This window comes from Coenobita brevimanus, chromosome 60, assembly GCF_032717465.1.
Source record: "Coenobita brevimanus isolate Jiangsu-jjx chromosome 60, ASM3271746v2, whole genome shotgun sequence".
NCBI classification, from domain to species: domain Eukaryota; kingdom Metazoa; phylum Arthropoda; class Malacostraca; order Decapoda; family Coenobitidae; genus Coenobita; species Coenobita brevimanus.
This window is the reverse complement of record NC_137013.1, coordinates 39389293-39406109: the sequence shown is the minus strand read 5'-3', so window position 1 is coordinate 39406109 and position 16817 is coordinate 39389293. Positions and strand designations below refer to the sequence as shown.

Below are 16817 nucleotides of genomic sequence, written 5' to 3'. Positions count from 1 at the left end.
TTATAAGGTAAATAATACTGACAAAATGGTAATAAAAACACACCTTGTAAGGTGGAGGTTTTTACTGAGTAACATTTTGCTTCATAAAGCTCAGCAAAGTGAAACACTTAATCAGTAAGGACCACCACCTTGCAGTCACTTACTTGTCATAAATGATCATGGCATCAGCCTGAGCCTGTCCCTCATCACTGACACCTTCCACCTCACTCAACTGCTGCCGGAAATTTGACACTGCCACCCACACCTGTAGAATCCCTTGGCCACCCTCCTGCTCCACATACTAATGGAAGGGACAAGAGATACCACCCTTAATACTGACACCCTCAGGCTCATATGACCCTCTTAGTTTTTATGACTCTCTTGGCTGGATAAAATCATCTGGTGTTGGCTGAAATAAAATGCAGAAGTTGTTCTGATAATGAATCAGTTAAAGGTGACAGTATTAACACTTACTTAACTGAATATAATCATCTGGGCCCATTTTATTCATCTTAACATTGAAATTTTGTCTAAAGCCTCCAACGTGGCAGAAATATGTCCTAACCTTACGAGAAAATTGTAACTCCTTGTGATTTACCATACTGAAAAACACCTCCCAAGCTCTCACTTTTCAGGACATGAATTATGACTTGATCACAAAAGTAAATATGGCCAACACCACACAATAACAACAAATTCTTCAACATCAACCCAGGTGTTTGCATGAGAGAAAAGATGTTATCAGTGTACCTGTGATGTAGTCAGGAGATACTGCCTGGACTATAAGGGCATTATTTTTGTGACTTATTTGGTTCAAGCCATGGAAACCGAGTACTGTACTTCATTACAATGACATTTTGTATTTTGTTCTTGTTACCTCTACCTGCTAAAGAGAGAGAACTTTCAAACTGGAAGGATTATGTCATCTTCAGTATTAATAAATGGGGACAGACACAGCACAGGTCCCACTCACCGCACAATCCCAGGTCCAGGCAATGGATCTGGGACCCCTAGCCCACCAGCTTACCAGTGGCTGTGGTAGTGGCCTCGGGGTACCCTGCCAGGACAGCTGCAGGGACACCCTCCAAGCGCGTCTTGGCACTGCAACTATCCCGCCATTATACACCCACTGATAGGGCAGCCTCCTGGGACGCTACTCCCAGGTTCGGGCCCCTCTCTATTGGGCGGAAGCGGCAGCCTGGGAACCGCAATGCCCTGTACCCTCTAGCACAGGCCCGAGCCCCATCTCGCCCTGGACCCATGATCTATGCTGGCAGAACCCCCGCCACGCCTCCCCCCAGAAGTCCGCCACTAGGTAGCGGGGGCAAAGTTTTCTGGCCGCATGCCCTTGCTGGCGCCAACCCCTGTAACGTAGTGGGATACGTTGTGTGAAATGTAAAGTGCATGTGGTGTAGTGCATAGATAGTTAGAGGAAATGTTTGGGAGAGTATGCTGGTCTACTCTCCATGTTACTGTCACACTGAAAAGGTCAGCAAAGGGGGATGGTTAGATAGCTAGTGAAACAGGAGCTCCAGCTCTCCCTATCACCAGCATTCCCATTCCCCTCGGGAGTACTACCCTGTTCGGCCCGTGCTACGGCCTCCTCCTACTGCCATGTGCAGTTTGCCACAAGGGCGTGGGAAGTAATTCCATCTTGTGCGGTGTGTGTGATAAATGGGTGCATAAGAGATGTAGTGGCATCAGAGGTAGACTGCGAGATAATGCTGATTTTATGTGTACGGCGTGCCGGGGTGAGCAGGTGGAGATCGTCAGATGTGAAAGGATTGAACTTGCTGGTGAATCTCTTGAGTGTGTGGAAGAGTTTTGTTATTTAGGAGACATGTTGTGTGCTGGAGGTGGGGCTGGAGCTAGCTCTGTGGCTAGGGTGAGAAGTGGTTGGAAGAAGTTCAGGGAGCTCTTGCCTCTCCTGACATTGAGGGGGCTCTCCCTACGTGTTAAGGGGTCTTTGTATGCAGCGTGTGTTAGGAGTGTAATGCTGTATGGCAGTGAGACCTGGGCAGTGAAGGAGGAAGACATTCGCCGGCTCAGACGTACAGAAATGACAATGATTAGGTGGATGTGCAGTGCGTCCCTGCGTCCAAGGCCTGGAGGGGCTGGGTTTACAATGGAAGAGTTGAGAGGTAGGATGGGACTGGAGTGTATTGGTGTTGTGATGAGGAGAGGTAGATTGAGGTGGTTTGGACATGTGGAGAGGATGGGGGATGATAGTTGGGTGAGGAAGGTGAGAAGTGTTAATATTGGGGGTGGGGTTATAAGGGGTAGACCAAGAAAGACATGGGACGAGGTCATTAAGTGTGACCTTAGGGTTAAGGGACTGAACAGGGAGGCTGCAATGGATCGTGCAGCGTGGAGAGCCGCCATATGCAAGGCCGACACATGCAAGCATGTTGGAGCCTTTAAAAACGAAAACAAAAACGATTAGGTTATAATCTTTATGAACCCCTTCAATACATGAGGTGAACTAAAGCATATTGAGTTAGTGCCAGTAATCATCACTATCGTTTGCAGCTTTACATCTGATTTCCATGTAGCATGCATCAGACAGGTTCACCTCACAGAATTCCTCCAAGCTCTCAAGCTGTATAGATATGAGATCAATACACACCACTTCATCCCATGTCTTCCTCAGTCTACCTCTTTGTCAATGGCTTGGTGGCCTCTATACTTCTACACCTCATCCCAATCCTCTGTGCATCCTCTTGACACGTCCAAACCATCTCAATCTTGTCCTTTCTACCTCATTTTTCATGCCTTCCACTCCCAGTCATATTTTCTGTTCTTCTGAGGATATTCTGTCATCCAGTTTTACTCCACATATCCAGTGGAACATTCTCATTTTGTTTCATGCCACTTTCATTATATCTTCCTCTTTTACATTCCATATGACATCAACAGTAGCAGCATACAGGGTGTGGAAATGGCCTTTTACAAAAAAACTACAGGTACATGGATGACCTATGGTGTATGTAATAAGATTAAAAATTTTTTAGTTTTTTAAAATGAAAGAAAGGGTGAGAGGGGTGTAATGTGGAAAACTACTGAATGGATTAACAAAAAATACACTGAGATGGCATGGACCTGCTCAAAGAATGAAAACCTTGAATGCTGAGCTGTATGAAGAGACTAAGTTAACACTAGAGCAGAAGACAAGTCACTAAGAAGAGTTATGGAGAGACTGTAGTACTGTCTTATTGTGAAATCAGTTATGACGCAGGTCATGAAGAAGTGCTATGGAAAGGGTGTTAAGACATACATGAGTTTATAACAATGTCTTATTGTCACTGAGCTAGCTGCAAAAAAGTAATTGAAAAGGGGTGAAAATCACCACCAAGTTAATGTTGATAAACTAGTGTTGGCTTAAATGGTAATAAACCACTCGGTAGAATATAACACAATGCCAAGAAAACTATAAAATACCTCAGTGAAGTAAGGTAAGGCTGAGTCACTGTAGATGATGTCTGCCAGGTGCACACAGCCGCTGGTCAGAACATCAATCTGGTGCTTCAGGTAATAGTCACTCGCCAAGAACTTAGGAAGGAACCTGTGTGAAAATATTTACCAAATAAGTACAGTTTATTATCATCATCATCATCCTTATTTCCCATGGGATGGATATGATTCATATATATTATATATATATATATATATATATATATATATATATATATATATATATACGGTACATATATACATGTATATATATACTGTATATATATACAGTAGGCTCACACAGTGCGCGAGAGATTGGGCGGTCCATGACCTCGCGCACTGGGAATTCGTGTACTGGGAATACATAATCTTATGGGAATAATTACAGTACATATGGGCGGTACTCCCTCATACCTGGACATTTTTTGGCCCTTAGAGACATAATAAAGGTCATATTTTTCAGACATTGTACTATAGCTATAGCTACAATAACAAAAATATGGGCAGTCACCTTAACAACAGTAGACAACAGGCCTGATGACCTTAAATAACAGGGGTTCCGAGGTGCAGCAACACTTACAGTGCCGCACTCCCCACCACACCAACACTTCCCTCCACAGACTCCTCTTGAGCACCTTCCCCAGGAGCATCAAAGTCACTCACTTCGGCCATAAACCCTTCAAAGTCCAATGCTGACACTTCTGACATTGCATCCTCTTCATCCTCAACAGTAGAATGCCCGGGAATTTCTGCACATCAACATGACGACACGTGACGTGCTGTGTGAGGGGTGGTCGCTCACTAATAGAAAATGGCATTTTTGAGCCACTCCTTGCCTCTGCCTCGCATTCTGTGCGGTAAACTCGCGCATTCAAGGGTTTTTGACTATGATTTTTGGTCACTCGCGCACAATGCGAATCGCGCACTGTGATGACGCACACTGTGCAAACCTACTGTATATATGTATATATATATATATATATATATATATCATTGTCTATCTAATCCTGTGTTGCCCCATGAGAAGCACAAGAGCCCGGGGTGAGGCAAGTTGGTCCTACCATTTAAGATGAGTGATCAGCCTCACTCATCCCTGAGTGGCATTACATAAGCAATAAACCCCAAATATCCCTTGGATATAAACCTGCACAGGCTCAAAGCGATTGGAGCACCTTAATTACTCACTAAACCACCAGGTGCCATAATTTGGTTGTATGTTTACCAGCCAAGCACAGTAAATGGTTTCCTCATGTACAGGAAACCATTTGGCTTGTCACTCAGTGTAGAGTCACCCACAGACAGAAAGACAAGGAAAGAATGAAGGAAAGAAAGACAGAAGAGGAAGGAAGGACAGAAGGAAGGAAGAAAGGGAAGGGCAGTTACCCAAGAGCAACACTACGAATGAGTGGATGGTGAGTGTCCCCACTGCATATCTCATCATAATCATTATCATCTGGACCTCCTTTCTCACCCTAGGGCAGGGTGAGGAGTAGCAACATCCACACAGCTCAACTTTGCCCAATCCAATGGGCCACACTTCCATTCACTCTATCATTCAAGCCCTGTCACATTAAAAAGGGGTGCCAAATCCCTATCATGCACTTCTCAAAACATTCATCCTGCCAGCTTGATCTCTTGTAGTCCCCTAGCCTCACCAACTTCTGTATCTCTCTTCCTCACACACTCATCCACCATATCCCTCCACCTTCTCCTTGGCCTAGCTCGCCTCCTCCCTCCTTCAAATTCGCTCTGATATATCTTTTTCACCACTCTATTGTTATCCATTCTCTCCACACGACCATACCATCTCAGTACACTCTCTTCGATTCTCGTGTCCACAGACTTCCTCACTCTGCATCTTTCGCAAATCACATTATTTTGTGTCCTATCCACTCTCTGTACTCCACATACATTCCTCAGCAGTCCCATCTCCACTACTCTCACTCCTGACTTTTCATTTTCATGCCACATCATAGTCTCACATCCATATGTTAAAGTTGGCACTAACACTCCTTCATGTAAGCCTCGTGCAGCTGCAATACCCAAGTCTCTGTTTCTTAACAACGCCTTCACAGCACCAACTACTTTCTTTCCTTGTGTCACTCTTCTTTCCACTTCTTTTGCACAGTTTCCTCTCTTTTCTATCTCTGTACCCAGGAATTTGAAATCTCTCACTAATGCCAGTCTCTCTCCATTCACTGTAACATCACACTGGGAGTCACCTCCTCTCTCAATAACCATCTCTTTTCTGTATTTACTCCCAAGGCACCATATTAACAGACATCTACAAAACTCTGCACTAGTCTACCAAGCTCTTGTCCAGTATATGCAAGTAGCATTGCATCATCAACATACAGTACACCAGATTTGAGATACTCCATCCATCACCATTCATTACTGATGCCATCCCTCTCTATGTTACTTGTGTTTTTACTTCGTTCATCACCTCACCCATAAATATATTGAATAACCATGGGGACACCAAACAACCTTGTCGCATGCCCACAATGACTGTGAACCATTTGCTTAGATGCCCATTTACCCTTACACATGCCTTTCAACCATCATAAAAACTCTTAATGGCACCTAGCAGCTTACCATCTACACCATATATGTGGAAAACCTTCCACAGTCCTTCTCTGTCTACTTTGTCATATGCTTTTTCTAGATCCGTAAACGCAATAAACACTTTATTGTTCTTTTCACACGCCTGACACACATCCCTAACATAATGTGAACTGCTTGTACCAGCATTTAAAGACATCAGCATCATAATACCTCTTCCTTCCCATACTAACAAAGGGTGATCCTAGCTGAACAAATGCACAGAACTGAACAGTGTATAAATCATCCATACAGTTTGCACTAAGGCAAGTTCTTGGCTACTCACTCCTTCTCCAATGTATCACACATCCTCTTCTGTAATGTCACAAAGCAATCAGGGTCTACATTCCTTTCTGGCACCATGATTTTTGCCGTCAGAGATTGTAATTCCTCATCCTCAAGTGGTATCAACATTTCTGCACCACTAGCCAGGTACTTATTGTAAATTCGAAGTGCATCATCTGCTATGAGTTTTGTCTGTGCGTCTGGAGATATCAAGGTACTGGTTATGCCTGCACCGATATTCTCTGAACACTGATTAGGCACTAATGAGGTTCCTGTATTTGTTGCCTGAATTTCCTGCGGGCACTGGTATTCCTTGGAGCTCTTAGTGTCTCTTATTGGTGTTTTCTTTGACCACTGACTGACACAGTTTGAGCCTTCACTATCTTTGGATTGTATCGCTGCCTCCCCGACATCCAGACTTGGGGTTCGTGTATAACATGTCAATGCACTTGGGGAGTTCCCTTCTGGACTGTTGAGGGGTGTCACATCACTAGCATGTTGGATGTTGCTTACTAAATCAGGAAGTATGAGGGTTTTATCTCTGGCTGGCCCTACATTGTGTCTGTTACTCTCACATCCAACTCTACTGTCAGTTTTGTCAACACTGAATACTTTTCTATCACTATCACCGGCTTTATCACCAGTTAAGGGGAGAAGGTGAGATTCTTCAGGAGGCACTTTGTGGTTGCAACAGTGTGTCACTGCAGCTGCTCGGAAACTGTTTGCATCAATCCAGAACCGCGCATACTTGTCAGCACTCCATGCCTGCAGGAACTGAAGGAAGTAAGGTAGTGTAGCTGGGCTGTTGAGGATATCGCCCACTGTCTTGATAAACTGGGACTGCACCATGAGTGGATCTGGTCGTTCCTTTTCTGTGGTGAAATGACGAACAGATGTAACAGAACTATAACTGGAAAAATGAGTTCTAATTTATAACAACTCTTCCCAGACAACTAGTACTGGAAAATGGGTGAACATGGTAATTTAACTTAACAGGCACCATAGCAATGGAACTATAATATGCAATTTCCGTAAAATTTACTGTACTGAGGACTTAAAAGGAAGCAAGAACATCAATATTGGTGTCTGATAACAAGGGCTTGACATATTCTCTTTTAGCTAACTCCTTGACTGCTAAGGCTTCTTTCAACTGAATAAAATCATCTGGTGTTAGCCTACATACTCTTATGGCAGAAAAAAGGTTACTTGAGATATTTTTTTGAAGCCCCTGACATCAAGAATCGCTCTCAGTTGTATAAAATCTTCAGGTGAAAGACTGATTAAAATGCACACTTGCGCCAACAATAGTAGGCTAATCGTCATTACAAAGGTGTTGCAGAATGTAAAAACCACTAAACTGAGGCTTAATATATTCTTCATACCAAAGTTTCCCATGAAGAGCTCCTCATCAGCCGGCGTGATGAGATATGAGAGAGCTGGCTTGACAAGTTCTCCGGGACTGTCTGAGCCATGGGATGAAGTGGAGGCTTTCCGTGAGGCATTGCTGGGTTGCGTGGATGTCCCTTCCCCTGACACTCCACCTGTGTGTACATCATTATCATAATCATCATCATCATCATCATATCATCATCATCATCATATCATCATCATCATCTCAACATCATCATCTCAACATTTTTATCGCACTCAAAGATGGAGTAAGGTATGGTCCAGAAAAAAAAAAAAATAATAATAATAATAATAATAACCATACTGGCAATAAAGAAAGCACAAAAAAATTATTTTTTTCATTTCACATTTTGGGAGAATTTATAGTTTGACACACTATACAGTACACATCATATATTTTTTAATCATAATTATTATACGGTACCAAGGAAAGTCTTCCCCTGGAGGGCTTAGGCCCAGGTTGTTCAGTTGTAAAATACAGTACCGGGTATTGCAATGAACAGTATGACACACTTATTATCTTGGCATGGATCCCTTAATATATATCTATACTTATCTATCTATCTATCTATACGCATACCCCGGTTTAACAATGTAACTGGTTAGGTAAAACCTCATCGTCAGGTGGGTTATCGTATATCGAGGTACTTTTAACATGTAAAGTAATGTGGAGCTTTTACCAGCCTTGGGTTCCCCCCAAACCAAGCCCAAAACCCAACCAAATGAGCCCAAAAACAAGTTTAAAGCCAATTTTAAATGGCCTAACAGCTGTCAAGGATGCTAACCTAATCCTATCTATCTATCTATCTATAGCCCGACGCCCTAATCCCGCAAAGGGTGGCCGCAGACAAAACGCCTCCAAGTCACTCTGTCACCCACCATTTGACTCCCCTCCCCCCAACTCCCCCCCCCTCCCTCATATACCTCTCAACTCCATCCCTCCACCTCATCCTCGGTCTACCCCTCCCTCTCCCTCCCTCCACCTCACCTACATACACCCTCTTAGTCAGTCTTTCATTCTCCATCCTCTCCACATGTCCAAACCACCTCAGTGTATTTCTCCTAATCTTTTCAACCACATCCACATCTACCCCACAACGTTCCTTCACTTCTTCATTCGTCAACCTGTCCCTCCATGTCACTCCACATGCTCCTCTCAAGTAACTCATTTCCACTGCTCTCACCCTTGACTTGTTCCCCTCTTGCAAGGTCCACGCCTTGCTTCCATACGTCAGGGTAGGGATCACAATACCATCATGCAGTGACTTCTTAACTTCCATACTCACCTCCCTATTTCTCATCACTGCTTTCAGTGTGCCAACAACCTTCCTTCCCTGCTGTACCCTTTCACGTACTTCATCCCCCAAAGTTCCATCCTTACTCATCACACTACCCAAGTACTTGAATGCACTCACATTCTCCATATCCTCACCATCCAACCTCACTGCACACTCTGTGACTTCATTCCTCTCAAACACCATAACTTTACTTTTGTTTACATTAACTTTCAGCTTCCTCCTCCTACACACTGTCCCAAATTCATTCACCAAACCTTGCAACTCCCATTCATCTTCACTCAACAATACTGTATCATCAGCAAACAGCAACACCGGAAGCTTCCAAATCTCACCCTCATTCATTAGGGCCACCCCGACATCCACTGCCCTACCTTGTACCTCCTTTACGACCCCATCCATATATATATTAAACAGCCATGGAGACATTACACACCCCTGTTTCAGTCCCACATTGAGATCAAAGAACTCACTCAGCTCTCCATCCACTCGCACCGTAGCCCTAGCTCCCTCGTACATACTCTTCACAGCACTCAACAATTTCCCCTCCACTCCATATATTCTTAATACCTTCCACATACCTTTCCTATCTATTCTGTCATAAGCTTTCCAAGTCCATGAAGGCAGCGTACACTTTCCTTCCTTCTCTAGATACTTCTCCACTAAACATCTTAGAACAAATATCTGATCTACACACCCTTTTCCTTCCTAAATCCCCCTTGTTCTTCTCCAACTAGCTCCTCTGTCATATGCCTCACCCTGTCAATGAGTATTCTACCATATATTTTACCAGTCACACTAAGAAGGCAAATACCCCTATGGTTACCACATACTTCTCTCCCTTTTCCTTTGTACAGAGGAACAATTATACCTGATTTCCAGTCCTCTGGAACCCTTCCTCTTCCCAAGCCAATCTACACAACTTCCATATCCACTCCACAACAATCTCACCCCCATACCTAAGCATTTCACCACTCACTCCATCAATTCCTGGGGCCTTTCCAGCTTAATCTTCTTCATCGCTTCCACTACTTCCGACCTACTGATCTCTTCCTCCCTCCTCTCATCTCTTCTTCTCCCAGCCATTCCCCAACCACTTATACTCACACTGCTCTCACTCTCTACCTTCAACAAATCCTCAAAGTGCTCCTTCCATCTCCTCAATTTCTCTCTCTTCTCCACCAACAATCTATTATTCCTATCTTTCACTCCCCTACTATTTCCCCTTTCACACTGCCTTACTTTCTTTACCTCCTTCCAAAACAATTTCTTACTCTCCCTCCATTTCACACTCAGATTCCTCCCAAACTCTTCATCCACTTTCTTCTTACTCTCCTTCACCAGTCTCTTAACCTCCCTTCTCCTGCTCACATATACCTCTCTTCTCTCTCTCATCTTCTCCCTACCTCTACTCGCCAACCATTCACCATATGCCTTCTTCTTTGTTCCACAGCTCTGCTTTCACCTCATCATTCCACCATGCTGTCCCTTGCACACCCTTGCATCTCCTCCTCACTCCACAAACCACCCCACACGCTGCGCTTATCTCTTCCGTGAATATCTTACATAATGCCTTCTTCCACCCCTTCCATCTGCTCTAGCTCATACCTTCCCAATCTTTCTTCCACTATGCTCTTATACTCTGTCCTCTTCTCACTATCTTGCAATTTCTCCACTCTTCTCACAGGAGCTCCTTCCTCCTGTCTTCCCCTTCGCCTCCTCAACCACTTTCTTTGCAGCTCTATCTTGGCCATCACTAAGTGATGGTCCGAGACTCCATTCCCCCACCCTCTCCACACCCTTGCATCCAACACTTGTCTTCTCATTCGCTCATCCACACACACGTAGTCTATCATTGCCTTTCGTTCAACAAGTTCACCATCCATCCTCCTTATTACTCTCCATGTATACCGGTGGATCATCTTATGATTTAAAAGTAGGTGTTGGCTATTGCCAACCCCTTACCAGCACAGATGTCCACCAAAGCACTACCATTCCCATCTACTTCCGCTGGCACACCCCACTGACCAACCACTCCATCCACTCGTACATTCCCGACTTTGCCATTCATGTCTCCAATCAACAGCACTCTCTCGCTCCCTCTCAAACTTGTCCATACATGCTTCTACTTTCGCCTCAAAACTCATCTTTCACTTCTTGCCACTCGATCCTCTGTTGGAGCATACACACATACAATCGCCCATGCTTGTATACCTACTTTCATCCTCACCCATACAATCCTTGCACCCACTGTTCCATACTCTCTTATATTTTCCTTCCACTTCTTGCTTATCATCAGACATACTCCCTCTCTCGCCCTCTCATTCTCACTGACTCCCGCACATATACCTACACCGTATTCCCATTCTCTCATCCTTTCACCTTTCCATTTAGTTTCAGTCAATCCACATATATCCACTTTTGCATCCTCAAGCACCTGGACAATCTCTCTCTCTTTCACTTCATCATTCACTCCTCTCACATTCCACGTTCCTACTCTCAGAATGTCCTTTGTCCGTTCCTTAGTCGTCAACGTATGGTCCGTCTGGGTCCGAGGCGCTTTATTTGCTTTTTTAGTTAGTTCTTTTTACGGGGTGGGGCACTAACCCACCACCAACCCTTTTAGTCGCCTCGTACGACAAGCAGGGATACTGGGGGAGTATTCTTGAAACCCACCTATGGCTAAAACACATTACGGTAATCTAAGTCTAAAATCAGTTTATAAATCAACCTAAACACACAATATTTGTCTAAAATGTCATCAAAATCGGTAAAAAAAAATCACAGCCCATCATTAAACCTGGGTTTGGCCATTGTTAGGCAGGGTATGGTGGTATTTCTACCCCCATCGTTAAGCTGGGGTATCGTATAACGAGGTATTACTGTGTATATGTATATATGTGTGTGTGTGTGTATATATATATATATATATATATATATATATATATATATATATATATATATATATATATATATATATATATATATATATATATATATATATATATATGCACAAACACACACACACACACACACGCACACACACCAAAAGATATATTTTCATGTTAAAAATAAGTTGCAAAGTTAACCCACAATTTTACCCAGTCCATTAACAGTACATGTTACAGTACTTTCACATTAAAAAAAAAGTTTTGCAACTGTAACAGGAAAAATTTACTGCTCAGAGCAATAAAATCTAGTCATAGCCATAAGCACAATGGTTTATTTATGGCCTAATCCATTGCAAACATCAAACTTTTCGCAAAAAAATCCAAATACATACAACACCTTATCCTATTTTAACCCGTGGATTGCAAGGCACAGCTCAGGCTGGGTAGCGTCACGTTGCGATCCACAGCTCAGGCTGGGTAGCGTCACGTTGCAAGCCACAGCTCAGGCTGTGCTGGCCGTGCATCACCGCTAACTACTCCACCCCTATGCAAACTTATGCATGGCACCACACAAAGACGGAGAGAGAGAGATATTTTTTTCTATTCACCCTGGATGTTTATCTTCAAGTTTATAATAAACAAAAACAAAACAATTTTTTTTTTGTTTTTTTATTCATTTTTTCACTACTCCCCTACGTAAATTTACACATGGCCCTACACAAAAATGGAGAGAGAGAGAGAGATTGTTTCTTTTCACCAGATGTTGCCCCGGATGTTTATCTCAAGTTTATAATACACAAAAAACAAAAAAAAAAAAATCTTTATTTTTTGCGCACCACGGGGTGGGATAAAAATGTAATTGTGCAATCCATGGGTTAAGAAAATTTATAAGCAACGTTGGGTCTGGTTAGTACTTGGATGGGTGACCGCCTGGGAACACCAGATGCTGTTGGCATCCCTACATGTCAAGTGGGGTTGGTGGAGGATTAGTGTCCCTCCCTGTAAAACAATTAACTCTAAGCCACTGGCCACCCCGTCTGGGATATATGGCGCCTGGCAATGGATGGAAGAATTATAAATAATTACACTGGTAAGTTTATATTTCATACCTAACTTCTTTCATGAAATTTCTTGCAGACGGTGTTTATACAAGTAATATGTAAGGAAGTGTTACGATTGCAGCTCCAAAACTTGTACCTCCCTTCCGTACCACCCCACTGTTGGCGAGTGCAGGAATGGTGTTAGCTAATCCTATACTGGCCATATCTAACTCCCAAGAGTATGTATGATACTAAAATCAGAATCAAATGATATCAAGGTTGAGCCTGAAGGATGCTAAGTTAGGGGCGTTTTCACAGTCGTCCCCAACCTTTCGGGCGCGAACCAAAAGCATCTGGATTTCACAGTCCCTCTGAATGGCTTTCAGGAGCTTACTAACATGAGGATGTTTGCCTGTGTTGATGCAGTATGGTTGGTGGTTCTGGGTGGCCAATAATGGATGTAGTAAACTGTCAGAAGGAAAAGACACCTCTCTCAGCACCTTCCATAAGCTGAGAATGATATATTTAGAAATTAGAATGTGGTGAATGGTTTGTCTGGAAAATCCACTTCACGCAACTCATACTAATATACTCAGGAGTGAAGAAATTCGTCTGATGGCAATAAAAATAATGAACAAGAAACATCACTGGCATGAGGAAGCTAACCAACAGCAACCTCACTATGCACCTACTGTACTTGAAACATCTTAAGTTAGTTCAAATGCAACAAATGCTGAGTGTTGCAAAAAGGTGTAAGTAAATAGCTATGGAGAAGTTATAATGTCTAATGATTACTGGTTTAGTTTATTAACTCGTTGCATCCTGTTGACGTACATATGCACCCAAATGTTTTGTCACTGACTTCTGTTGACATTTATAAATGGGCTGCAATTACAAGGTCCATCATTTGCATGTTTTTTTTCAAATTTTGCGCGTAATTTTTGGTACATATGCGCGGGACACCTTCCTCTACTTGAGGGCAGGCGGGGACAATGCCTTACCCCACATAACCTCCCCCCCCCTTGCACGCCATTGTCTCGGCAACTCACCTGTCACCAGTGACCTGGCGAGCAAAGACATGTCGCACCACGGTACGAAATTCAAGGGGAGAGTGATTCCCCAATTGATGACAATGTGGAGGACAAAGTTTACGTGGTGTCAGAGGAAGAAACGTGTAGAAGTGATGAGCAGGTAATGTCACCAAAGAGGGTGCAGTATGTTGATGTGTCTGGTAAATGAAACAACACTTATATCACCTATATTACTGTGTGAAAACCAATATACTCTTGCACTACATACGATTTCTTACCAAATAAATAAATGTCTACCTATTCTGAGTGGTTTGGAATAGTTACCCCTCCCACAGGAAAATGTCTTCCCTGGAGCTGAGCTCAACAGAAGACAGTACTGGTACCAGGTGAGGGTAGGGTCATCTGTACCAGGCATTTCTAAGCTCAGGTGAGCACTCTCTCTCTGAATTTTTGATGTTTCTCATAAAAAGCGGATTAAAAAAAAAAAAAATAGAAAATCTGCTGGAATTGGGGGAGGTCACTGGCGAAAAATCTGCCGGGATATGGCTGGTTAACAGGTATACCATCAGTATATGAACATGAGGTATTTTCTAAACAGAGTGTGTTAGTTATACCAACAATATTACATCGGGCATCTGATACTAAAATTTTGATGAAAATATGCATCAGACAACCACTGTATTTTTTTATATCCTTTGGGTAAGTTTGTTGTTGAGCCTCCAGCAGACTGCGAGACAAACTGCGGTAAGTTGCCTTGTATTAAGGTGAATACGGTAATAGTCTCTTAAAAGAGTCTACATATGAAGCATATTCTTAAAAAGGGGTATAATTATCTTGGCAATATTATGTCAGGTATCTGATTTCACATCACTGATAAATATATGCACTAGACAATGATTCTTTTATTTTAACTGATTCAGGTCCATCTGTTGGGGGCCCCATCCCTCCCCCAAGAATGTTCCAATACTGTTGGGGACAGCCCGAATGCAGCCTCCGAATGAAGGCCTTGCATGGCAGTTTGGGGGCAACTGTGAAAACCACATCGTGTGTTCGAAGCAGTGTAGGCTGCTGGGGACGCCACTGGGGACCACTGTGAAAATGGTTGTTACTGGCTAAATTAGGTCCTGTTTCCTTGTTCGCATAAAATCCACGTGTGATTCCAACAGGGTGACAAGGTTCTATACAGTCAAATTACAAATCTCCTTTTCCCCCCCCTTTTTTTATGACATCAGGTAATCAGGCCATATCACGTGATAAAAACTGAAGGGCAAGAGATTTTGGATATTTTCACCTAGATTTCTTTCCATTTCAATATGCACAACTTCCATAATGGGTCGCTTGTTTGAAAAAGTATCACGGTAATTCATGATATCCAACATCCATCACTCATGAAACACAAGGTTAACAGTACCAGTTTGCTATGGTTATTTAAAACTGACACCCTTGCTACAAATGGTAGCTACAGGAAATTCAGATATATCCAGTGCATTTTCCACTACGTTCTACTATCCTGGTTGTCACTGCAATAAACAACACAGGTACACCTCATTGCCCACCTACCATGCCACAGCCTCAAAACTGACATCTTAATCATGGAATTCAACGGCTCTACTCAATCACGACAAAACTTACGAAACTTTTTCCACAGGGAGGACATTTCCCAAGAAAAATCATTGATGAAGATACATGTCTCGCTTCCTGTCTCAGCTGACCGAGAAAAACAAACCTAGGTATATAAGTACCAGAAACAAAAATGCAGATAAAGGTTTCAACACTTTTTAATGTCAATTATAAAGAGTCATCAGTAACATTTATACTATTGTAATCTCTACATAAGTAAATTATTTCCACTTGTAATTTAGTAACAAGTGGGGTGATAATCCACTGATGTGATTGTTTAGGGAGTCTTGTTAGTATTTCAGTCGATAACACGGTCTGTATTTCTCAGCGATTAGATCCCTTTCGTCCACATGATCCTACTTTTTCTAGAAAAAAAAAAAAAAACATTAATCAGTGGCGATCTACCTTCCACCTCAAAATTATTGTATTCAGAGGTGCACACAATACAAAAGTGAAGACTTTACTACAGTTGGAAGCTCTGACCAAACCACTGAGCTATTCCTGTCAATGTACAAGGAGCGTTCAGCTAGGAAAGTCAGCGAGTGGTTGAAACAGAAGGGAAACTTACCTGTAACGTACAAACAGGACAGGTATGTCACTAAAATACGAAATATGAAAAAAAATATCGAAATTTAGGTTTAATATAACGAATTGTTTAGTACATAATTAATTATCGGCATTGCAGTTGCCCTTACTGGCCATGATAAAACTGCTTGTAGCTCCCACATGCAAATTTGCCGAAAACACAGCCATAGTACTTATAAATAAAATCAGCCTGACAAATCTACAACTTCTAAGAGAGGATGGTGGTGAAAAATTTCTGAATGCAGATACGATATCCATCACTAATCCATATATTCTCACCCATACAGTACTCTGTTTCTACTTCAATGAGCAACTGGTCCTCGTTTTCTTATTGCTAACAATAGTGCCAAAGAAAATATAATCATATTATGTTTTCCATATTTACTTACATGTTGCTGCAGTAAAAATCGAAATAGACTTGCTTGTTCACTGCACAGGAGGTATAATATATGAAGTGATAGAGCAGTTTAGGGTACCTTGATCCAAAGAGAATGGTTTACAAAGAAAACAATATTTTGGGACGTCAGTTGAATATAAATGCCAGCTATCGCAACTTGTGTAAAATTCTAGACATAGACAACAAAATCCAAACATGATTTACCATGAAAATAAGGAGATGAGCAAGAA

At 42.5% G+C, this 16817-nt stretch overlaps 1 protein-coding gene across 1 annotated transcript in view; it reads right to left on the bottom strand.

The window, feature by feature from the left end:
- pkaap (A-kinase anchoring protein pkaap) overlaps positions 1 to 15684 on the bottom strand; it is a 23946-nt gene extending 8262 nt beyond the window's left edge. The window contains exons 1-5 of the mRNA XM_080275058.1: positions 15618 to 15684; positions 7701 to 7859; positions 6320 to 7190; positions 3418 to 3541; positions 144 to 280 (exon numbers count right to left, since the gene is read on the bottom strand). Coding sequence (XP_080131184.1) covers positions 144 to 280; positions 3418 to 3541; positions 6320 to 7190; positions 7701 to 7859; positions 15618 to 15642 — 1316 coding nt within the window. The 5' untranslated portion in view covers positions 15643 to 15684. The remainder of the gene's footprint in view (positions 1 to 143; positions 281 to 3417; positions 3542 to 6319; positions 7191 to 7700; positions 7860 to 15617) is intronic.
- Between the last annotated feature and the right edge of the window lie 1133 nt (positions 15685 to 16817).